Source organism: Drosophila santomea, chromosome 2L (genome assembly GCF_016746245.2).
Source record: "Drosophila santomea strain STO CAGO 1482 chromosome 2L, Prin_Dsan_1.1, whole genome shotgun sequence".
NCBI lineage: Eukaryota > Metazoa > Arthropoda > Insecta > Diptera > Drosophilidae > Drosophila > Drosophila santomea.
Genome location: NC_053016.2, coordinates 3,885,328 through 3,911,365, shown reverse-complemented (window position 1 = coordinate 3,911,365; position 26,038 = coordinate 3,885,328). Strand labels below are relative to the sequence as shown.

The 26,038-nt window shown below is 40.5% G+C and overlaps 2 protein-coding genes across 6 annotated transcripts in view; both read left to right on the top strand.

The window, feature by feature from the left end:
• The window catches only part of LOC120443838 (hemicentin-2), a 103,359-nt gene extending 97,964 nt beyond the window's left edge, over positions 1 to 5,395 (top strand). Inside the window, exon 10 of the mRNA XM_039623195.1 lies at positions 5,263 to 5,395. Coding sequence (XP_039479129.1) covers positions 5,263 to 5,315 — 53 coding nt within the window. The 3' untranslated portion in view covers positions 5,316 to 5,395. The remainder of the gene's footprint in view (positions 1 to 5,262) is intronic.
• LOC120443840 (protein cappuccino) lies at positions 5,278 to 26,038 on the top strand. Of its 5 annotated transcripts, none has more exons than XM_039623199.2 (8): positions 5,278 to 5,605; positions 11,012 to 11,824; positions 14,179 to 14,679; positions 19,569 to 19,741; positions 23,404 to 24,250; positions 24,309 to 25,316; positions 25,381 to 25,684; positions 25,767 to 26,038. In XM_039623199.2, the coding sequence occupies exons 1-8, from the start codon at positions 5,278 to 5,280 to the stop codon at positions 25,882 to 25,884; spliced, it is 4,092 nt and encodes a 1,363-aa protein (XP_039479133.1). In that variant the 3' UTR covers positions 25,885 to 26,038. The 5 variants fall into 5 exon arrangements, with proteins under 5 accessions (XP_039479133.1, XP_043861639.1, XP_043861640.1 ...); XM_044005704.1 differs by lacking the exon at positions 5,278 to 5,605 and adding an exon at positions 8,721 to 9,282 and having other exon boundaries at positions 11,255 to 11,824; XM_044005705.1 differs by lacking the exons at positions 5,278 to 5,605; positions 11,012 to 11,824 and adding an exon at positions 8,724 to 9,282.

Genomic DNA, 26,038 nt, shown 5'->3' with positions numbered 1-26,038 from the left:
AATTAAAAAGGCTGTTCCATAGCTGCGATTCTGCCTTCGTTAGTGGAGCAAATCGCATCTGAGTCGGCTAATGAGTTACGAAATGCATAAATCTAAGCCGATTGCGAGCACGTGACCCCTGCAAAGAGTGTCCAGTTGTCAGTCTGTACATTTGTCCATTTCTCCATCCGAAAGTCGGCTTATCAGAGCAATAAACGGCTTATCAGCTGAGTGGAACCTACAAAAGAACTGAATGGAACACAACAAACCCCATATATCAAACAAGAATTAGATAAATAATGTGAATAAAAAAAATATCTTAAAATTAAAATAAATAAAAAAAAAAATAGTGCAATATAATAAATATATATCGTAATAAAATAATAATTTGAATTTACAGAAAAGTTGACATTAAATATAATCGATCAGTAGGATCATTATTGTTTTCTTTTGTCGTCTGTTCTTTTTATAGTAATCAAATAAAAAAAAGAATTAAGTAACAGACTCAGACATAGCAGCCAGTTGTGATTATTGCAACTCTAAAAAAAATAGCACTTTAAAATTTTGATATTTTTTCATTTTTGTATTGGTCTTGTAAATTTCTATCGATTTGCAAAAAAAACTTTTTGCCACGCCCACTCTAACGCCCACAAACTGCCCAAAGCTGCTACGCCCACACTTTTGAAAAATGTTTTGATATTTTTCATTTTTGTAATGGTCTTGTAAATTTCTATCGATTTGCTAAAAAACTTTTTGACGCGCCCACTCTAACGCCCACAAACCGCCCAAAGCTGCTACTCCCACACTTTTGAAAAATGTTTTGATATTTTTCATTTTTGTATTAGTCTTGTAAATTTCTATCGATTTGCCAAAAAAACTTTCTGCCACGCCCACTATAACGCCTACAAACCGCCAAAAACTGTCTTTAAGACTCTCCTTCTCCCTTCCACTAGCTGAGTAACGGGTATCAGATAGTCGGGGAACTCGACTATAGCGTTCTCTCTTGTTTTTTGGTGTATTCAAGTAAATAAATACAACATTTTTTTCTGGTGCAGCCACTCGTGCAACACCAATCAATTCAATTCACACACATGCTCATGACTCAAAAAAGACCAACAAGAATGTGCGAAGACGCAAAAATTAACGTATCAAAAAAAAAACTCTTTGCATTCGCTAACCAAAGTCGTTTTTATTTATTTGTAAGAAATATTTACCTTTCGATTTTCGCACACCATTTTTTTGTTCGTATTGAATAAATTTTTGAATGCAGAAACAGTAGAAAATCATTTAAAATGTTACATCATCGTTCGATAAATGGGAACTCTTACTCTCTCAAATTCCCCTCCTTAATCATTAATTTAAGCTGCAACATTTTATTGTCGCATTAATAATGAGTGAATAGAATTGTATTTTTATGTACGCAAAGTCCGTTTATTCGCACTGCCCAAAGGTTGAAAAGAGAAATGCGAACCGAAAATGAGATAGGTAGGCTCGATAAGCATTGATACACTGCAAGACATTTATGTATGTATTTCATTCTATTTATAAATAAATAAATTTAATTACTTAATGCTGCTATAGTTAAAAAAATGAATATATCTGTTATAAAAGCTTACTTCTTCAACATTTATAAAATTTGTTTAAAATTGCTCCTAATTTAAAATTTTAATATTGTTTAGTAATTATTGGAAAAAGAATTTTTAATGCTTTTTAAAGAATTTAATTTTTTGTGAACTAGATTAAATATATATATGATGCAGTGACTAAGTAGTCGTAATTCTCCGTGTAGTCGATGCTCGAATTCGCCCACAGAAGCCCCCGGAAAGTCTCATAAAATCACAATTGCAATTGCCCGGGGACCAGTCGCATTTGTATTGGTGGGGCTCCAATGTTTTATATCCGTGTGCGGTTTGAGTGTCCGTTGATTGTGCCCGGCAATGACTCATGGCGAGTTGAAATCGTAACCCCAAAAATAAAATCCCCAATGCCCACCCATGCTAATGAACCAATGGATATGATTGTTCTACTTTAAAGGCGATCTCCAGTGGAAACCCCCGAAACTGATATAATCGAGGCGGCAGTGACTAATTGAAGGAGTGACTGACGCTCCCAAGTATATACAAAAAATAACACTTTGTGATGTAATGCAAATTATCAAGGGTCTAGGGTTCATTCATTTCATTTCATTTCATTTCGATATTATGGTTTAGTTTTGATAACAATTCAAAAACGAAAGCAAAACGTGAATTTATATATTTTTAAGTATTTCTTACCTATGTATATATATATATATATTTTAGCTAGCCAGTTTGATCTAAAAACCATTTGCTTAATGTTTTGTAATACCTATTTATTTAGATTTTTGCAAATATTTAGCTACTCGCTTTTCCGCCACTTAATAAATATTTTAATAGAAAATCAAAATCCTCTATATCCTCACTCAAGACAGGGTATTAAGCAAGTCTGGAAACCTCAAGCCGTAGCCAAAAAGTGCCCAGTAATAAACGAAACCATAACACAGTCGCTCAGCTGTTATCAGGCCGAGTTCTCTGGTTCTCTCCCCGAAAACACTGAAACACACAATGGGTTCTCTGGGTTTTCTCTCTCAACGAGACAGGTTCTCGGTTTTCGCGGGTGCTTCAGTCAGTGTGCCATCGATTTTTCCCGCTGGAGCCTCGTGTTGCCACTGAGTGTATTTGTTGTCCTAGGACCGTGAGTCAGCTGGTAGGCACTCGGCTTTCCCTTCGGCTGCCGATTTGTTGTGACACTTCATCTGACAGCTGCAGTTGCATTTTCAGCTTTTCCTGCACTTTGCAATTAAATAGTGAATAACGTGGTATAATGCGCCAAAGAAATGCCATAAACGCGCTGCGGAAACGGATATTTGTTAGATTGCAGAGCTAATCAACCGAATTTCGAGTGAAACCCCAGTGAAAACCCTCCGGAAATAGAAAACCTCACGAAACTGACGCATTAGCAGAAGCAGAGGGGCAAAAACCCCCGCAACACAATCAAAATAAAAATAGGGGAAAAACGAGCGAAAGAGAGAAATTTAAGTTTGCCGCGCCCGTGAAATAAAAATAAAAGGAAACCACCAGATTTGTCCAACAAATTGCACCGGAAAAAAGAGAGGGAGAATCGCTGGTGTAGCCCTCCCTTTTCAATCGGTGGGTGTGATGTTGTTGGTGTATTAGATGCCTAAGCTTTTGCCTTACCTTCATATAAATACATATATATATGTATGCGTATATATGGACTTTTGTGGACCTCACTTTCGTTTTCATTTCACACAAATTGCACAAAATTGCGCTTTTGACACAATTAAGAAAATGTGTTTCACGTGCTTTTCCTTTGTAAATGCCTCGTTTCACCTCCCCCACCGCTTATCCCCTTATTACACCTTATGCTTTAATTTTCCTCATAATTGAATTCTGATTTGTGTGAAGGACAAGAAACATTGAAAAGCTGGTAGAAAAACGGAAAATAAAACAATACTAAACACCCTTGAAAACAAATTATTTCTAGGTATTTCAGATCTTAGAAATATGGATTTTGTATCAGAATTAAATTAAAAAATTATTAATAATTAAAGTAATTGAATATAATTATTTAAAAAGATTGTTGAATGAATTACATTGTAAAAGAAAAATTCAGCGCTGCTTAGAATAGGAGATATTTAGAAAACATCTACATCCCACATTTATCCCTAACAAAAAGGGTATTTAAATTCATGTCCTGCCGGTAGAAATTATCCCCAAAGGAGGAAAGAACAACAAATAAGGAACAAGGAGCTCAAAATGAGTCACGTGGGCGGACAACAGCCAGCAATTTATTGCAGCCAATTAATTTTGGCGAACAATTTTTAACACCTCTCCCTTTTTCCCCTTGGAGTATTTCAATTAGTCGACCATTTTTCGAGGCCTAATAAAACCAAGGTGCCTTCTTTTGGCCCATCCGATAAAAAAATTTCCTAATTTGCTTTTATTGTGATTTATGAGACATCCGTGAGTTTTAAGATTTCACTACCTCTCTTTCCCTCACGAAATTAATTCTCATCCTATGTGATAAATAAAAGTTAAACATTTTTATAGATGTGCAAAATATTATGTCATTGAACTTGAATTGTATGATAGCCACAACGATCAAGGCGACTTTATCGGGTGTTAACCGTGAACAAATTTACCTATATATTTCAGTAAGAGATAAGCAGGCATATTTATTGATAACAAGTTGGGTGTGAGGCGAACAAATAAAAGTATATGAAGCAATTTTTGTTGGAAATTGTTTCTTTTTTACAGAATAAAGAACTGCCGTTAATATATCCAAATGCTTTTTGTAAATTACTCATTTATTTAAATTCCAAGTCCAAATTTGTCATTTCTGAAAATACTTTTGCAAACCTTAAAATCTAAAACTTTTACAACATGCAAATGAAATTCAGCCAGAACATTTCACCGAATCGATCGCCTGAGAGGTGACCAACAAAGGTTATACCCCTACCTTATGTGAAAGAACCTCAAATCTATCATTGATGATCATTATTGATGCAAAATTTCTGCAACTGTTGTCCAAACTTGTGAAAAAGTAAAAGTTCAATTTTCAGTTGCGGAGGAAAATGAGGAGCAGAACAACGATTTCCCATTCAGATGCACCTGCAATTTCGATGGCCTCGGGTGCCATTCGACTATTGACACAGGGCAACAGAAGTCGGCCGCAAAAGCATCTCACCGCCACTTTTCCCCATTTCCATGAAATAAACTTGGCTTTAGAAATCAAACAAATAAAGTAGGAACTTTTTGTCAACCGTCACAGACCCCTTTAGCTACCAGTGCAACTAATTCATTTCATATTTCTGCAACATTTTCGCAACAAAAAGTTTTTACCTCTCGAAAGCAGACAAAAAAGGTCAGCGATTTAGCTGTTTGGTTTGGCGAATTTTAAATACTTTACAACAATACTTTCATATACTTTTTTTAATTACATTTTATATCCTCCTATTCTTTGTGTTGCTAATTTTTCCAAGGGACTGCAGAAGAAGACTACAAATCTGTATTTGAGTTTCATTTACTTAGCATACACTGACTACAAATATTAGAATTTAAGTTGCTTAAACTTATTTTAAATAACGCTTTTTTCCGTCGCTTAAATTTTCACTCTGCAATCCTTCACAAATTCATTGAGTATTTCTGGTAAAAATGAATGGAAAAAAATTGTTGGAAGCCCAGAGCAAACAATGCGACTGATTGAAAAGTTTTTTAATTGATTTTTAAACTCCCTTCGCAGCTCGACCACATCAACATGGGAAATTCGCAAAATCGGGCGGCGAACGTCGATGAAAAGTCACCGCCAGGTGCCGCCAGTCTAGTGCGAATGGGCATCGCAGGGGGCGGTGGTGCTGGCGGAGTGGGCGTGGCCCTCTCGGAAAGGCGGAGCAGTCGAGTTCGCGTGCTCAGCCGTTTGATGGGTCAGAAGCGCATTCGTGAGGCATTCCTACACTCACCGAAAATGGGATCGAGTTTTGAGGTCAATTTGGAGGGCAGTGGCAACGGAAGTACCGATTGGATCGCACCGGAAACGGAAGTGGAGCATGGACAACTGGATTCCAGCGCCGAACAAACTGATTTTCGTAAGTTAATTCAAAAATATCCAATAGCAATGCACAGAGGAAAATATCATTTATAAAGAAGGATATCCCAAAAATATGAAATACTACTTAAATACCTTTTTGCATCTGATCCGGTAACTAACAAATTTACAAATGTTTTCTCTGTGCAGCCTTTTTTATTTGTTGTTATATATATAGTTCACTTCTTACGTAGAACCCAACTTTATTTGTTGTTGTAATTCTGGATGTCATTGTCGGTGTGCATCAAGTTTGTTAGCTTTTTTCTATTCGCAAAAATACTGTTATTCCCCCTTTATTTCCTTCTAGCATTTTTCAATAAGCCAACTTTATTTTTCCCCATTGTTGCTTCGGCTGTTCTCTTCCTTTATTTTGAACTTTTTGTTGAGGGGACTTTTGTTTTAAAATGAAACTCCAATGCTTCAGGGTACAGTCTGTCTCCGATCCGTAGGTCAATTGCCAACTTACGGCAAATGAAAACTGGCCCACAGCGAATTTGACACCTTTTAACTACAAAATCGGACCACAAAACAAAATGTTTAAAATGTCATACGAAAATAGTTGACATATATAAAAATAATTGTTTTATTACCAGCTACATTTTCATTTTGATCCCAATTTGGGTCTAAACAATATTTCGTACTTCTATCAGTGGGTATTAATGTTTTAAAACAGACTGTATATCAAACTCTTTTCAACTCGACTTTATTGCACTTGAAGCGGAGTTTAAATAAGAATTTTTCGAAAAACTTTTACAACAACCAAATAGCGAACAAAAAATAAACTTTTCATAGAAGTTTTTTATGAAATTTTCTACACCCTTCTGCGCTTCCTACACTTCTCTCCCCCGCCTCTTTTCTTCCCTAACACTTGACTGTTCCGAATTTTCCGCCTTCCCTCTGATGCTTTTGTTGTTGTTGCTGTGGCACCTTTGTATGTTGCACAACTCCACCTTCCCCCGATTTTCAAGTCCTTGTATACATTTATCATCCCTCATCGAAGCCGAAAACTCTCAAGTTTTTCGGCTGCTTGTAACTTATTGGCATTTCGCCTTGGCAAAAATAATATTTTTTACTTAGTGCACTCTTGTTTTCTCGCTCCTTTCTTTTTTGCCAAAGTGAAATCAAAAATTTATAGATTTTAGTTATTCATGTGAAATCTTTAAGATGCCCCCTTTAAAAATATTAGGCCAAGCGCAACACACACTCACAAAAACATAAACAGAAGCTCAAAAGCACGTTTGCCATCATAACTCAACTGGGAAAGCTGGAAAAGCGAAAAAATAAGCCGAAAAAAAGCATCAGACAACACAAAACAGAACCCAAAAAAACGGGACGAAGAAACAGAGACCCACTTCAAAAACTCACTGCTGTCTATTAACAGCCATAAGAAAAACGCGTCGAGTTCAAAAGCTGCAGGCGTCTCGTACCAAAAAATAAAAAAAAATAAAAAAGGAAGGAAAAACAAGCGCCAAATAAAATCACTCAAAGCTGTAAAAATGCGAGGAATAGGGTTAGGACACGCGGAAAACGGAACTTCTAATGCTCTTGTTAGCGAAGACCATAGTTTCGATTGGCAGTACTCCAATAACTTGATATCAATTAAATTGAATGATATATTGGCATATCGTATTATTGCAAAGCTGAACTAAGCAGCTTAAAAAATATTTAGATGGGATGGTATGGCAATAGCTACCTCATCTGTTGATTTCAAAATGCATTCAAATTTGAGGCAAAATAACTTGCCAACCGTTTTTGATGCACTATTTGACTGGCTTCTGTTTTCCGCGAGCATTTACAAAAATGCGAAAATCGCGTTCAAGGCTGAGGCGCATATCAAAAAGCAATTCAGAGTGGAGAAGAGATGCTCCATCAAAACCCCCTCCTTCAGCCCCCCCGGTTGCAAGAAGCTTTTTGCCATTGCAGCGAGGCAAAGCCTAAAATCAAATCAACGAAAAATCCTAAACGTGCCGCGCCGAGGCTTATGTAAGGAGGGGGGAAAGGAGGGGAAAGTAGGGGGATCAGGATCCGGTGGGGTCTCTATATCAAAAATTCCCTTTCAGCGAGGAGCGAATATACAGCTGTATAGCTGTGGTGCTTCTCCCTTTCATTCACTCGCACGCACCCATCTGTTTTTGGGGCCTTTTTCAATGCATAAATTCATAATTCATGGGGCCAAGAAAAAGCGCCTGAAGTAGGTGCAGATTGTGGCAGGAAACCCCCTAAAAATCGCAAAAGGATCAAGGAATAAAGTACTGTCAAACCTTTCCTTTCGACCACAATGTGTACCCTGTACCTGTCATGATTATTCAAATTGGTTCTAAAAACACAACGAATAATTTTGATTTTTGTTGTTAAACAAAAACAACTTTCTTGCTTAGCAAAACCTATGTAATGCTGTTGGCATAAAAGGATGATTGTGACATAAATACGATTGTAGCTTGTTCAAAGAAATCACAGGAACAAACTCTGCAAACGAAATCAAATACCCCAGAGCAGATGTGAAAACCCTGAAAATCTATTCGCTGAGTTTTGGCTTAGGACTCCTTTTTTTGTGGGAGGATGGAGGAAACTGCAGCCTTTGGCGGAGTTTTGGCAACGTGCTCAATTAAACTGCCCCACCCACCAACACAAACACAACAATAATACCAACACACACAAGTATGGCCGTTCACATTATGGTGGAAAAGTTTGGTGCGGCATGGCACGTGGCTGGCCGCTAATATTTATGGCAATTAGTTTTATTAGTTTCGCTTGTACATTTCCATGTAAAGTTGTAAACTAACTCATCCACCCTGCCTGCCTTGCTGCCTGTCTATGTGTGTAGTTTTAACAACTGCTTAATGTTGTTTACAATTTGTTTTTAATGTTACAATAATTGAGCGTTTGAAGTACCCAGCATTCGATGCGAAAATTCGCTTGCATACTTTTGGGAGCGCTTAATGGCATTTTACTGAACTGAATGTAGAATGTAGGGGCAATTAATTTGGTAAAATTAGTCAAAATGCCATTGCATTTATAAGTACATGTCTGTATCTTCAATAAAACGCCTGACTAAAGCTAAAACGAAACTTAACCCTAGTAGCATTTATCGGAATTGTCAGGTTGTATAATCATTTTTAAAAACCATTCAAAATTCGTCGAAATTGCAATATTACCATTAGTGCGATGTTTGTGGTGTAGAATAATTTTAGATCAAGTCCAGGCATAAAACATAGAGTTAGAAATGATAGTTTTTATTTAAAGAACGTTTAGCAGCCACATACATATGTCAACGAAAAATGCAGACCAAAAGTATGCAAACTGACTTTGTTTTTTGTAAAGCGCCTGCGAAACCACCAAGGCTAAGAAGGCAGCTCCAAACTCCTCAAGTCGAAAGTGAGGATCGTTGCAGTTTGAGTTTGGGCCAACTATGTCAGCTACCGCTTCAGTACAATAATAAGCACAGTGAAGAGGAATCCCTACAGATTTTATCGCGTGACGAGGAGAACGTTCAGGAAATGCCCCCCATGACCAAGCAGCCGCGAAAAAGACGTATAGCCCCACAACCTCCACCGAAACCCCCAACAAAACCGAGAAAAAATCGAAGCGAAAAAACTTCCACCGATGACCACTGTGCGTTCATTGAGCAGCTCTTTACCGAAACAACTGAGGCAAAACCATCGGCTACAGTGGTTGCGGGTAAGCTCATTCCCGGAAAAATCACGCGATTTTTGCCCTCGACGTCGCTGCCTCGCTAATTAGTACTCTTAATATTCCAAGTATTGGGTATGCTGGGTTTATGGAGCTGTATGTCTAAGATGGTGCAAAATATGGTAACCCTCCTCTGAGGCAATCAAAGAAATAAATTCTTAATTTGCTTTAAACGATATTACTAATAATCGCATATCACTAACAAATTACAAATTAGGAGATTATTTTGAAATTGTAGGGAGCGGTGCAAATTTTTAAAATTTCCTTACGGTTTCGATCTCTATTCGCATTAGATAATTATGGTAGGAATTTTAGTAAATGAATATATGAATACATAACACATACCTTAACAAGTTATAGAGGCATTTCCAAGTTAGGATCTATATTTGTTATTTGTGGTTTATATCAACGAAGGTATTTTAGTCGTCGATCATAGCTCATGTGATCTTTTTCACGTTTCTGCTCTGCTTTAGTTCCATGTAACTCGAGCTTAAGACCGTCAACAAAAAGCATATATATATGCATATACATATATATATTCCTTTGTCGGCTCTCTCTCTCTCTCTCTGCATGCTCGCTCTCTTTCTCCGCTTGCTATGCGGCTTTTGACTTTCCAGTGAATTTTAATTCCAAACCAGTTGGTTGTTAGTAACGCTTTGAACTCGCTTCCGCGCAGATCGCTGGTCCATGCTAAAATCGAAAAACGCTCTGGATATTAGAAAAGTTGAAAGTTAGAAACATAGAACAGAAGGGCAAATACAAGTGCGGTGTGAAAACTGTTAAAAGTGCATGTTTTTGAGGAAAAGTGCCTTGCCAATGACCAGATTAGCAATCTACAGGTGTTTACATGGTGTTCTTCCCTACTCTTTTATTATCTGGGAAAAGGGGGAGTAACTTTTCCTTTGTTATCGGGGCTCATCTTGCCAGTTCGGCTTTTGTTTTGTTTTCAATTTGCCTCAATTGCTCATGGACAACAAATTAAACAATTTACTTTTGAAAGGGAGAAGGCAACTGACGCCAACGCTTTACTTTAATTTACTTTTTTTATTTTGTGAAACCCCCATCTCGCCGCGACCAAAACCAGTTTTTTTGGGTTCTGCTGTGTACAATTTTCTTTGTTTACCTTTTGGGGTATTTTCTCGAACCTTTCTCATTTTCATTTTCATTTGCCCCGCAGCAGACACACACCTTTTCCCCTATTTTTCTTTCTATTTGACCATTTTCCATATAGATTTTCATAATTTTGCGGCTTTCCAGTTGTTCGTCTCTCTCTGAGATATTTCTCTCTGCCATTCCACGCGCTCTCTTTCGACTTCCAGTGGCGCCTTGTTTTTATTTACTTTTGTTTAATTATTATTTCTTACACATGTCGCATTTTCGTGAATGAGCCATCGCCGTCGCGGCTTAATGGCACATAAATCATTTGGAGTCGCAGTTGGCGGAATGTTTTATTTAATTGCAAATATTTATGCGGCGAGCTCATCGAAAGACATTTTAATAACCATTTAGAGAAGTAAACGATCGGGCATATTTTGTATTTATTTTAAATAACAACTTATGTAGACTAATTGATTTAATTCAGCTTAATTTTTTTGGGTTCCTTCGTTTTTACTTCAAACCACTTCTATTTTCCAACAACTGCCTGTTTCTCTATCTCGATTGTCTGTCTATTTTTCTATTTAACCATAACACTTTTAATTGCTAACCGAACGTAAAGACGACGTAGTCAGTTTGGATTGCACCGATTCGCTAGAATACCACAACTGCAGCAGCGATGAGTGCTGTTATGCCTCAAATGATACCCTAACTCAGCGCCGAAATCGGGAACTGCAGCAGCGGCAAAGGCAACATCATCATCATCATCACCATATTCGCAATGCCCACGATAACCATCACCATTATCCCTACGATCGGAGATCCTTGTGCACGAGTTGTTCAAGCAATGATTCCCTATTCACAGATCCCGTCGACGAACTGATCGTATCGAAGCACTACTTAAATGCAGCTGCCAAGGAGCATAATTCAAAATCCAAACGCGATCGTCCACTGAGCGAAATAAGTGTGACGTCAGTGGATACCCTGTCCCCAAATACCGCAAAAGCAGTGCTCGAGCTGCAGAAACGCTGCCGAGCCGATAAGTTGGCCTGCCTGAGCCTAACTCGCGTCACCTACCTCAGCATAGCCAATGATCTTCAGGAGGTCGAGGAGGCGGATCGAGCCACCATATTGCACGATACGGATCTTTTGGTAGCACCCAATAGCCCAGCGGAAAGTTCGCCGGACGAGGAACTGATGGCATTGCAGCTGGGCAAGAAGTTGGCCCAAGTTTTGGGCAGTGGCGCGGGATCACCTCTGACCCCTGGCGCAGTGGAGACGGGGTCAGCGGGTTCTGGTTCGCCCCTCGCAAATGGAGAGCTCTTTAATGTGTCCAAAGCCAAAAAGGTTGAGCTACAGAACCTCTCGTCTCGATTCACAGCCGCCGTCACTCAAACACCACCAGGTGGCACATCATCTACTCCCAATGAAACAGGTAATTTGCTCAAGAGGAACTATGGATATATGGGCCATATTTAAAATAACAAATTTAAATATTAAAATAGGAGGTAGCTGGCTTAAAGCAACGAGTACTAGGTGTTCACTTTTGATTAGTAAAAAATCCGAAAATGCAATTATTGCATATTTAATATTTCTATTGAAACAAAACAGTCATGATGTGTAAATAGGAAGTTGAACTAATTGCTTTAAATTAAGCTCTTATTAAAGCTTCTTGATTGTCATGTGTTTTTGGCCCGAGGACATCAAATAATTAATTTTAACGACCGTGGCAGCAAGCAAATAAAAACCATTTTAAACAAAAGATGTCAATTTGAACAATTGATAAAATATACAAAGTGTTTAATGCAATTCAAAGATTTTAGATAATGCACATTGTTTTGAAAATCCGATAAAAACACTTACACATTAATTTACTAAATGCAATGATCGCAATGCCAAGGGAATATGAGTACAAACTTAACTTTAAATAAATTCCTATACTTCTACCCTTTAAAATTGCCAATCTACCAGTTTTTTGGGTCCCACTTGTAGCCATATGTGTGCTACAGAAAGTGGTCCTTGAGCCCCAACAAAAAAATAGGAGAAGGAGACCTGTCTAAAAGCTTGTCCCTTTTTTTGTGCTGGTTGTTACTTATTCCGGCTCTGCGCCAATTTCAAAGGTAAACACGAGACGCACATAAGTGCTTGTCAAACTGTAGTTTTGAGTGTTTGTTGCCCCGCTCGAAATTGAAGTACCTCTGCCCCTTGGGAGGTGATAGCAAATAAAAAAGAGCCTACGCCTAAACACTTCTCTAAAATCAAAAAAAATGTAAATTTACTATTAGGTGTATGAATACTATATGAAGTAATTTTATGAAATTTGACTCCTATTTAGAAAGTTCCTTTGAGAAAAGAAAACCGCAAGGATACAAGGTGTTGCCCTTGGACCACAATGCAAAGTTTTTTAATTAACTCATGTAGCAGCCATTCCATTTACCCCTTTTCCGCAACCAACTCTTTGTTTTCCGAACTGATCCGATCAGCGACGCTTTTAAAACACAAAAAAAACGCGAGAGATGGCTGAACAAAAAAAAGGATTGAATAAAAACAAGCAGGGACCCGAAAGTAATTATAGGCACATTTATGCAAGGACTCGTTTTCCTCTGCCCCCACATGATATTTTAAATACATAATTGCCACTGAAACTCGCAGAATTCGCCGCCCCCTGCCACGAAATTCACCTAATTGCGTTGGCCCAACTCGCTCAGCTCGATAAACAAAAAACAAACAAAAGCGAACATGGTTCGCTGCTTTTTCCGGCCTTCTGGCCCTCTGGTATAAAAATACTACCCAACAACACGAAAAAACATTTGTAAAAACTTAAAAATTTCAAACACGTCTTCATTGTTTACAAAATGTTGGCCGGAAGCAGGCGCTTCAGGCGCAGCTTCAGTTTCCTTTTCCCCGACTTTGTTGATTCCCCATTGTGGCTCCACCGGGAGGCACCAAAAATTCCCTCCCAAAAAAAAAAAAAAGAAAGTTTAAATTTTAATTAAATCATGTTATATAAAATGATGCACGCGGGACTTATCCGCCAAATCGAAGAGCAGGCGGCAAAACGGAGGGCGGCCCAACCCACTTGGGTGTACAGTCAATGATGATGGGCCGTGATAAGGGCTCCACAGGGTCTACTCAATCGGAGTTGAGGGACCATAAAAATTTGCTACACAAAATCAAGGATCCCCGCGAAGATTTAATGCACTAGAAAAATTATATGTTTATTTTACAGCAGCGGGACGCGCACATTTTTATGAAGCTGCGAACATGAATTTCGATTTAATGAATGTAAATCATTTCTATATTGGCAGGATGCTGAGGATATTTGAGAGCTGGAGGATTGTTAATGAGTGAGACACAGAAAATCCTTCGATAAATAAGTCATTAGTAAAGGCTTTATTAGTAATTAGGTATTAAGTGTTCCAGATTAAATTTAATATTCGATGGGATGAGTTCGCCTTGCACAGCAAACACAAATTTCATTGTAATAATTGTTGAGCATTAAAATTTCAAATGAATACAGGCACTCTTTAAGCTTTCCACTTATATTTTTTAATGCCAGAGCATTGCGAGTTTTCATCGATTTACCCGCACCGCCAGCAAGAATGATAAATGTTTGGCAAATGTTTGCCAAGCATTCTACAATTTAACCAGTAATTATGGGAAGTGACTTATGCGCTGCCAGGAATACATTTATTCGCAATTTTTCACTGATTTAAGCAGCGCGGGAATTTCTATACAAATTTATCCAGCTAATGCCGTTGCCTCGTCATTCATTCATTCGTTTTGCAGGAGCTACCGGAGCTACTACAGGAGCTACAGGACCTGCAGGACCTTTGGGGGCTACAACTGCCTCGACGTCGCTGGAAACGCAATCAACTGTTATAATTTCGTTTAAATCATCTCAAACACCTGTGCAGTCTCAAACGAATTCTGCAGCCTCCGAAAATGTTGAGGATGACACAGCGCCCCTGCCACTCCCACCGCCGCCCCCCGGCTTCGGCACGCCCACCACGCCCCTTTTGTCAAGCAATGTGCTAAAGAAGGTCGCAAGCTTCACGGTCGAGAAGTCTTCGGCGGGCAATAATAGCTCGAATCCCCCGAATTTGTGCCCCGCCAATGACGATACCACCCTCTTGGCCACTCCATGTTCCTCGTCGCTGACGCCGGCACCCCCGCCCCCCGAAATCGCCTTGGGCGGAGCGGGGGGCGTGGCCGGAGGAGCTGGTTCGCGACGCGGCTCATCTTATGTACCGGAAAAGTTAAGCTTCGCTGCATATGAAAAGTTCGAAGGTAAGTTTGCCAAAAATATTCGTGTTTAAATACTCTGAAGTTAAGAGTTGGTTAAGAACTGAAGTTTCCAAGATTTTAAAACATCGTAATTTTAGTAGAGGTAAAAATATGCATGCAATTACCTAGCAGTAAAGAATCTACAGATATATCTTTAGATTTTAATTTTTTCAATTTTAGGTATGCGGGTTAATGGCGAAAATATAAGTTTGTTCATTGCCAGAAACTCCTGCAATTTGTTCAATTCAATTTTTAGTTTATGCTTCTTTTCATTTCGTTGGTGGAAAATCTTTTAGAGTATTAACCCAAAACTGTCGATTTTTGAGCTGAGTGAGTAACTTCAGTGAAGCGATGGCAAAGGCAGGAATATCGAGCAAAACTAAAAATAAAGGGTGGGAAAGGGATTTCGACGGGAGAAATATAAAGGTAACCCCTGCGATTTCTGCGCATTTACTGTTTGCCTTTTGTGTCGTTTCTCGGGAAACATTTAATTTTATTTCCCTTTCCGTTTTTCTTTTCTTGCCTTGCCTTTCCTTTCCTTTCATTTTTTTTTTTTATTTCTGCCGGTGCTCCACGTTTGATTGCGTTTGTTGTTTGCTTAAAGTTAACAATTAATTTGCCTGCTTCAGCTCCAGCACACTTTTCCACCCGCCCTGCTTGCAATTTTCCCTCCGAAAATCAGTCAAGAAAAGCAAGCCAAATCAAGTTGAATGATTGCATAATTGGGAAATTTTGTATGTAAATAGAGGAGAGGGGCCAAACTTGCACAGGTTAACATTTTCGCAAGTGTTTGAAGTGCCTACGCATATATATTCTATATTCCAGTCTAGTTGCACCGCCTCACTGCCTCACCGAAAATGTGTGGCATATTTTCTAGGAATGGCTGCAAATTCGTCTCCCAAGACTGAGCATCTATGGAATTTCAGCACATTTAAGGAATATACAGTAGTCCCTCAGTAATTAAACGGTTTAATGCGAAACGTCTGTGAAACATCTTAAACAACTAAATACCTTCTGAAATATACCGATACTGTTGTTTAAATACGTATTATGCTGCTTGTTCATAAGTTTTCCCTTTTTATACATACTGTAATTGATATTACTCTAACCAAGTTCCTAATTTCGTATATTTACTGTGAATAATACTCCTCTTGTCTCACATTGTTATTAGTTTGAGAATTCCGGCTGCAAATTTCCAGTCGAAACTATTTCCAAAAATCCTACGCACACCCTAAAATGGCAAAGTGAAAAGCCAGAAAACTTTCGCTGGAATTTTGGAGGCGCAGTTTTTGACACATGCCACGCCCATCGATGTTCGGGGGGGTGTGTGTGGCACAAAAGGCGCTAATTGGTAAGCTCATCGTTGTCAGCCTTCCCGCTTTTCGGCACCCGGGGATCCTGATCCCTCGCCAACGCCATCGCCATCATCATCATCATCCGCATCCACAACGCCCGTTGTCGTCTGCTGCAAATTAATGCAAACAAACATTTTAACGCCTCGCTGGGCAAACAAGCGAAGAAGAAGTGAAGCTGCAGCATGGGGGTTTGGAAAAAACGTGATGGGGGGTCAAAGGGGGGGGGAGGGGCTGGTCACGCAATTTGCTGCACAGAGCGAAATTAGCGCAAGCAATACTTCATATCAAACTACTTAGCTTGATACATATTTTTAATGCATTTATTCCAAAATTAAATCGTTTGCTTAACTGCAGACAATTGAATTTAGCACTTTGCAACCTGCAAAAATTTTGCTCTGTGCAGCTCTTGCTTTTCGCGATTTCAGCGTCGACGTCATTGTCTCTGAAGTGGCCATCAATTCTTCGTGGCTTTCGGAAAGATGGGATGGACTGGGAAAATTCGGGATGGACGGGAGATAACTGCAGAAGCTGTTTGTCGCGACTTTTCATCAGGCAACGTCCGGCACCGCTCTTGGACCAAAAATCTGATTTATATGCCCGACAACATCACGTTCGCCAGCTTCGCTCGGATGAAGTGATTCTGGCCGGGATGGGGGGATGGGACACCACTGGGATGACGAAAGGCAACTTTAAGGAGCTTTCCTGCCACCTAGTATAGACAACAATGTTTTCGCCCAAAGCGTAATGAAACAATTTTTTGGGCTACTGTATAGCTCACTTTCTTGTACTCTAAATACATTGTAATATGCGGAAAATTGCAGAGGACATTTCATATAATTATTAGCTTTTTTCTGTAGATTTTATGATTGCATGGTTCTTAACAATGTACCAATTGAGGTTAGTTTTAGAAATCTAAGCTAAAAGTCGGAACTTAAGAAATAAGTTTCCTAGATGGTTAACCTCTGTCCTAACTTATGTTATACCTAGGTAGCCGTGGAGTCGCTTTAACCCATCCCATGTGGCATCCTCAATGCTTCATTTCGGGTTCTGCCCTGTGGTTTTCTGGCATCGTTACGTTCTCATCCGTTTTGTTTGTCGGAATGAAGAAGCGAGCGCCACTCTGCCGTTGATGAATGCAACGCATGCATGCGTGAGGCGCCAAAAACCGCTGCTACCCATCGCGCCACCCACTTCTAACCCGCCCCCAGTTTCCACCAACAGCTTACACAGCAAAAAAATTCAAATATGTTCCAGAAATATTTACCAAAACTCGGAAATGACTAAGGAATAATACAAAATAGAGTTAGTCTCGCATATAAGAAGTATTTTGGCAAGCGTTTTTTTTTTCGGTGTATGAGTGTTGCATTTGCCTGGCAAGCAGTTATGCAAATTTGTTGAGCATCGTCGGTGGCGCAGTTTTCATCAAAACTGGAAACCCGTTTGCCACAACGCCGCTATGGTGCCAGCAATAAAGGCCAAGCTCAACAACAATAGAAAACAACGACATTTAGAGCAGGAACAACAAAAACGGCCACCACACAGATACCTCCTGCTGATGAGGATGGCGCACAGATCCAGCTCCAGCTCCGGTGACCAGCTAATCTGGCACTTCCTCCTGGTTTGCCCCACAGGACGATGCCATCATCGGCATCAAAATGACAATCCACTGCATCAACTTGACATGCGGTTGTACATACGTTCTGTGATCATTTTAATACGTTTGAATCTAATTTTCAAATAGTTTATTTCAAGTAAACACAGTGCATTTGATGTCAATTGATTTTTATGTGCGTCACCCATTCGTTTATTGTGTTCTATCAAACCGATTTAATTATTAACTGTGCAGACCTTATCAGTCAACTTTTATTGGCTATCTGCGGTCTCAACTAAAGCAGCACTTCAACAGCGCTAAGAGCTATTTAAAGATAAGGCCATTGAAAAAACCAAAACAATTATAGAACTGTGCCAAGTGAGTACTTTTTTTGAATCAGTTCAATTTTTGTGGAAATTGAACCTAGATGATTAACCAAAACAATGACATATATTTTGCAAAATGCGTAAATTTAGACACAGTGATTCAATCGAAATCGCACTTTTTTAAAAACGACACCCTCCCAACAAAATAAGAACCGTGACTGATTAAACCAGCGACCTTCACAGGGCCAACTAGTATCACGTTATTTGTCTAGTGGTCTCTCCATAAAACTGCAGTCTTATCAATACACCGAAAATATTTAAGTAAACTTAATAACTCTGATTTCTTTCGCCAAATATATTTATAATATAATCGATATTTGACCTAAATATGTAAGTGAAGTAAAGAATAAAATTCGAGTTGATATGGCTTTAAGATTTCATTTTTAGTTAGCTTTGCGAATCATTTTTATAGTTTTGGTTCAGTGTACTGATTGCTGAGAGTGCCGCAGTTGTCATGTTCAAGGCGTTCATAATGTTGATAAGTTTTAACAACCTTTCAATTTTTTGCGCTAATCACAAAACACAGCGTTGAATTCGCGTAGGCAGTTTAAGGTTGATTTTAGACGAAGGAAGTTGTACTAGCTATTTTGTTCTGGAAGATAATACATATATATGTCCAGTGTTTTGAGCAACGTTTGGTGTTCTCTGCTGGCCAAGCAGCCATCTAAGGAATGCGAATTTGCATCAGAAGGACGATGGAATTCCCAGGAGGATGTTCCCAATCTCCCGCCGCATTATCTTCATCTAATGTCATTGGCCGCCCGGCGGGCGCAGAAAACTCGATTTTCCCGAGGAAAAGCAGTGAGGGAGGAGCAGCAGCCACCTGATGTCGCAGGAATTAGCCTACGCATCCGACGGATGCGCATTGACCTGCTCGAGATCTCGACCTCTGACCCAAAACATCTGCTCCTGCTGCCTGTGCAAACTGTTAACCACTCACACGCTGACAGCCAGCGTAAGTTTTACTTTTCTCGCACTTTTGTTGTTTGGCCTCAGAAAGTTTGCTTGGTTTTCTGTTGGTCGAGTGAAAGGTCCCTTTGTTATACGAAAATCTATTAGGCACCTAAATATTTTACATAGTTCAAATTCTTGCAGTTATTGAACAATAACCAAGTGCATCACTTGTACGGCAACTAATTTTAAGTCACTTATCTTATCACGACGTTAGTCACACGATTTTATAACATATGATCAATGCGATTAAATTGATTTTTGAGATAAAGAAGTATATATGTTAAATATGTAAAGATATTTTTTGACAAGAAAAATCGTAGAGTATCTGTTTAGTGTCCATGTCGATAAGGAATCTTTTCCGTCCAGTTTGTTGTCTGGCATTTACGCAAGAAAATTATTTATTCCACATTTTTTGGGGTTCTCCGCTTGGGAGTTACTTCACCCCAAAGCGTCTCCTACCCATAAATCTCATTGGTTAGGAGCTTCAAGTTTTCTTTTATTTTTGGTTAAGGGTGCAAGAGAAAACGAGTGAATAAGTGGACCAGCTGTGATCAAAGTTATTTCATTCAGTTACAACTGTTTTTTCTTTTTTGTTTTTTTTTTCAGGTCAAATGCTAATAAAATGGCTAATCTCAACGATGCAGAGCAATCCAAAGAGTTCCTCAATTGACGGGAATCAAGAATTATTTAATACTCTAGCGCTGCAGTTCTGCAATAATCTCAAATATGTCGGTGTCCTTAAGCAGATCTCCAATGAGCACTTGGAGTGCGGATTTAGCGTAAGTTCAATGCACTTTTATTCCCCGGAAATTGGTCATCTCACTCGGGAGGTGGCTTCTAGTTCCTAACTAAAGGGTGCTAACAGGGCGGAAGTTGCCACGGCTTGGCCGGAAATGATGACTGCGCGTTGGACGGCGGGTTTGTAACTGGGCAAAAGGATGGATAATCCGGCCGAAGGGGTTAGCAGATCAAGGGGGCGGCTAAACTAACTTTCAAGTCATTAGCGTTCCAGGAAAAACTATTGATAATGACTGTCGCTGCGACACTGAAAGAAAAACTATGCAAGAAACATACGTCTTTGGTGCAAAAACAAAGAGTTAAAATGTTAGAAATCCTAATACAATCCTAATCAATTAAGCTAATGCTTGTTAACTGTTGTATCTGGACAGTATAATTTTGTTTTTTACTGTGAAGTTTAAAGTTTGGTAATCTGACAGCCTAATAGTGGCAAATTCTGACCAGTGCACCGCTGCTTCGATGCTCCGATGGTCCGGATTTGACCCGAGGCCTGTTGGACGCTGGGACCTTCAACTTATGGCCTTTATGCATAATGTTACTCATACGCAGCGTTGTCCAACTCGTCGGTGGCTCGTCGAAGTTGCTGCGAAAAGTTGTGCAAAACTGAACCGCAAAGTTGTGCCCGGAAATTAGCAATTCCATTGCAAAAAAAAAAGAAGAAATAAAATAAAAGGCAAGAGCAGGCCTTCGGTGCACTTTCATTTAACCGAGCTACAGCGGTTGTCCACCTCGCCCCGGCCACGCCCCCAATGCGCCCCAGCCTGCAAGTGTCAGAACTTGTTAAAACTTTACAGTCGGCAGCCGTCAACTATCAAAAGCCAAGTTCTCTTTGCCAGCATTAACAATTTTACGCTTTCGCTGTTGATTTTGTTGTTTTGCTGCATGCGAAATTATGAAACCAAAACTGGGCACTGCAAGAAAATCCCTGCAATCTGAATAGAGATAATTCAGTATTATGTATAATAGTCTGACGACATTTTTCCAAGTGTATTGTGAAATGCGAGCCCTATAATATAGCGCTGGTAATTCTACCAGTTTTCTTTTTATCCACTCGTTCTTTGTCCAACTCTTTGGCAACCATCTGGCGATGGTCATCTTCATCTGCCGGGCCTAATGGACTCCATAATAGTTGGCTATATCATCGGGCACAGTTTAGCCGGCCATTTACCATTACCCATTTACCATCTACCATTTGCCATTTAGCATTTAGCACTGCTCTTGACCAGAAAGCTAAATAAACAAGCAGTTTGGGAAAAAGGCGGAAGGCTTTAATTGCCCAGTAAAAAGAGGCCCAAGAAGCTGGCCCCATTTCCATTTCGAGGGCTGTAAACCGAGACCCAGTTAAGTGTTATTAGACAGGCGACAGCAGGAACAACAGAAACAACAACGACAACAACTATAACAACTGGCGAACAACCAACTATAACAACTGGCGAACAACCAAGAACCAAGAACGTACAACAACCAAAAGCCACCGCAAATAATGAAGCACTAGATATAGCCCTCAAATTAGTTTAGGCCAAAAGTTTTAGCCACAGCAGCTTAACCTCAAATCCCTGAGAGGCCCAAACACAAGATAGCACAAACACATATAGCCAAAAATGTGGGCGGGAAAAACGGAGATGATGAGGGCGGCAGACGACACCGTTAAGTGATTTTCTATGTGATGATACTTGAGCTCAAGATTATGATATCACGAATTTCTTCAACTGGCTGCCAACTAGATATATTTATATATCAGTATATTTGTATGTCCAACGACGTCTCCGATGTCTCTGGAATTTGTTCGAACTTTTTGGGCAATAGGCCAGCTCACCAGGGAGCAAAAGAGGGGGAATGGCTGTGTCAAAGGTTCGATGTTCGACTTTAACTTTAGTTGTACAGTACTTTATCGCTATGTGGGCTTAGAAACTTGTAAACATTAATTATAACGGTCTTGGATCACAGACTTTGATTCAAAATTTTTTTAAATAGTTTCGTAATCCTTTATAAATGTTTCTGAACTTTGTGGATATTTTCATTTCTCTATGATTACTGTACCCTTAGATACATTTTTTTGTTGTTGTGCCATAGTCCCTTCTGTTTTCCTATTGTTGCTGCAGCTCATTGAAAGTTTGTGCGTTTTTATTGCTCGCAGTCGAAAGTTTTTCCCATTCCAATCGACTGGTATTATTCTTTAGGTTCAGCCGGAACAAACCAAACTTTGATGCAGAAATGAGCAAACTGGATTTGAATGTGCAATGTAACTACCGAGAGCTTGTGTCTATTGGTTTGTTAGTTTGCCAGTGTGCGTACGCGTGTTGGATTGTTTATATATATATATATATATTATATATATCTATATATAACATGTGTATATATACTGGATGTAGAAAGTGGCTGATGGGATTAGGGTGCATAGAATCGTTGATGATGATGTTGTTGGTAATTAAGTGGGAATTGGGAAACAACCGAACTGTATCACATGCCGAAATTGTGTTTAATCTCTTATTAAGTGGTTAAACCAAGTAAATAACTTTTTATTGTTATTCTGTGTAATCCTCTTCAAACCTTAGCAAACAAGCATGGTTTTGTAGCCTATTTCATGTGGCAGACAGAGCAAATCTTTTAGTTATTGGGTCACCTAGGAATATGCGGCAACCAAAACAATTTTCTAGTTTTCGGTCAACTAATACAAAAAATATCCCGTGCACTCTGCACTTTGCGTACTTATCCTCACCTTTATGTGGCTTCTTATGGTTAGGTTTTGGTTTTTATCCATTTTTTTAGTTTTAGGGATGTGGGCTTGCACTCCAGTTGCTTGGTTGGTGGCTTGGTTCTTTAAAATGTGCAAACAACATGCAAATCGCTGGCAAACACTTGGCCACAAATGGTGCAAAGTGCGATAAACTTGACTCGGTCCCACCCACTACTTATGGATAAACTGCTTACAGGGTATATCGGATGTAGTGTCGGGACAGGATGTTGCACTTCATTTGCATTTGTCAAGTTCTCAGATCTTTGATTGATTAGCGTGAGAGCCTGCAAGTGTGGAGCCTGCAAGTATGTGGGAATCATAGATATCTGCTTAAGCATAATTAAATTGCTATATTGATTGAACTCGTTTTGCATAGTATTGGGCGTTATTCTGAGAAACCCTTTAAATATATAGGTAGTAGATTATTTTAAAATGCTCTTAACCTATATTTACTCTACAAACATTGCACAAGTTGTTCGTATAATGTTTGCAAATGTAAGTTCTTTATGTTCCTGGGCTATTTTGCTTGAAGACTTGACAACAAGAAAAGACGATTCCCGCAGTGGGACTGAAAAGTCACAATCAAAATCAAAAGAGTCTTGCATGTAGAGAAAATGCAGGAGCATGACAGAAAATAAAGCGAACTTAGGCCAACTTAGGTGCTTTTAAGTTTTCTCGCTTGTCGCACACTCGAGACCACTTGCCGTCTCTTTCTCTGTGCTTCCAGCCGTCTCTTTCTTTTATTTTCCATCCCACTTGACTGGCAATTAGAAATTATTGGATGTATATGTGGGGAATACGTAGTATAAAATGCTTCATATTAAAGTACACAATCAAATTGATATTGTCTAAAGGTTGCTATTTGAGTTGCTTAATATTAATAATAGCTTTTTTTTCAATCTCCAGCCTTATGAAATGTACCAATGGACGCACACGGAGCAGCCGACAACCTCATTGCCCCTGACCCCCGGAAAACTGGACAAAGTGGCGGCATGGCCATTCTCCAGTACACCATCCGGTATTCGAGCGCTGGAGTCCGGTTCCCTGGCGTCCATGGGTGGTGGTGCGATGGTAGGTTCCTTGGCAACCCTTGCCACTGCATCCACAACCACCACGGACAATCAGAAAACCCTGCAACAGATCCTCAAGAAGCGTCTGCTCAACTGCTCAACGCTGGCCGAAGTTCATGCGGTGGTCAATGAGCTGCTGAGCAGTGTGGATGAACCACCACGGCGTCCATCGAAGCGATGTGTGAATCTCACGGAACTGCTGAATGCCAGTGAGGCGACAGTTTATGAATACAACAAATCCGGAGTGGAGGGCGCTGTGAAGAGTTTCACGGATGCGGAAACTCAAACGGAAAGCGAGGATTGCGTGGGCACCTGCAAGTGCGGGCAATCCACGTCGAAAATTTCCGATAAGGAAAGTGCAAAGGACAATGAGGAAAAGCCACATGCCTCTGCCCCGCCTCCACCGCCACCACCACCGCCGCCGCCCGCTTTTGTTGCACCCGCTCCACCACCACCACCGCCTCCGCCGCCACTGGCCAACTATGGAGCACCACCACCTCCGCCACCCCCTCCTCCGGGCAGTGGTAGCGCTCCTCCACCGCCACCACCTGCGCCTGCACCTGAAGGAGGCGGCGCAATACCGCCTCCACCACCGCCCATGAGTGCATCACCCTCTAAGACGCCGATCTCACCCGCTCCACTGCCCGATCCCGCCGAGGGCAATTGGTTCCATCGCACAAATAGTAAGAGCACCGAAAAATAATAATACGAATATATATAAAATAACTCATATTATTTCAGCCATGCGCAAGAGTGCAGTTAACCCGCCGAAGCCGATGCGTCCATTATATTGGACGCGTATAGTGACGAGTGCCCCGCCTGTACCACGCCCCCCATCGGTGGCCAATTCCACGGACAGCACGGAGAACAGCGGGAGCTCACCCGATGAACCACCGGCTGCTAGTGGTGCAGATGCCCCGCCCACTGCGTCGGCCACCAAGGAGATCTGGACGGAGATCGAGGAAACGCCACTGGATAATATCGATGAGTTCACGGAGCTCTTTTCCCGCCAAGCAATTGCGCCCGTTAGCAAGCCGAAGGAACTGAAGGTCAAGCGAGCCAAGTCGATCAAGGTTCTCGATCCCGAGAGGTCCCGAAATGTAGGCATTATCTGGCGAAGTCTGCATGTGCCGTCCAGCGAAATCGAGCATGCTATATATCACATAGACACATCGGTGGTCAGTTTGGAGGCACTGCAGCACATGAGTAACATTCAGGCGACAGAGGATGAGCTGCAGAGGATCAAGGAGGCAGCCGGCGGAGAGATTCCGCTCGATCATCCCGAACAATTCCTCCTGGACATATCTTTGATTTCCATGGCCAGCGAGAGGATATCCTGCATTGTCTTCCAGGCGGAATTCGAGGAGTCAGTGACGCTGTTGGTTCGAAAGCTGGAAACCGTTTCCCAGCTTTCGCAGCAATTGATCGAAAGTGAGGATTTGAAGCTGGTCTTCTCCATTATCCTAACCCTGGGCAACTATATGAACGGAGGCAATCGACAGCGGGGACAAGCAGATGGCTTCAATCTGGATATTCTGGGCAAGCTTAAGGACGTCAAGTCCAAGGAATCGCACACCACCTTGCTCCACTTCATTGTTCGCACCTACATTGCGCAGCGGAGAAAGGAGGGAGTGCATCCGCTGGAAATCCGATTGCCAATCCCAGAACCAGCGGACGTCGAAAGAGCTGCTCAAATGGATTTCGAGGAGGTGCAACAGCAGATCTCCGATCTCAACAAGAAGTTTCTGGGTCAGTCTTAGAGTTCGCATTTGCAACGAAATCACTTAACTAATCCATGAAATCCCCCCTTCAGGTTGCAAGAGGACTACGGCCAAAGTGTTGGCCGCCTCCCGTCCGGAGATCATGGAGCCATTCAAGTCCAAAATGGAGGAATTCGTGGAGGGGGCGGACAAGTCCATGGCGAAGCTGCATCAATCTCTCGAGGAATGCCGCGAGCTCTTCCTGGAGACCATGCGCTTCTATCACTTCTCACCCAAAGCCTGCACCCTAATTTTGGCCCAGTGTACGCCGGACCAGTTCTTCGAGTACTGGACGAATTTCACCAATGATTTCAAGGATATTTGGAAGAAGGAGATAACCAGTCTCTTGAATGAATTGTAAGCAATGGCATAATGCTACTACTACTTACTATAATTTACATGACTTACATGATTTACGTCGGTGATTACACATTTTCAGAATGAAGAAATCGAAGCAGGCCCAAATTGAGTCGCGTCGCAACGTTTCCACCAAGGTGGAAAAGTCCGGACGGATTTCCCTCAAGGAGCGCATGCTGATGAGGCGCAGCAAAAACTAGTTGTTTCGATTAAATATATTTTGTATTACTAGTTGCTTTTTATTACACGATTGCTCAGCAAATTTCCCGTTATATGGATGTATGCTCCACTAATTGTTAAGTTACAAAATTGTATAAACACTTTAAATACACGCGTTGTGGCTCTACTAATAAA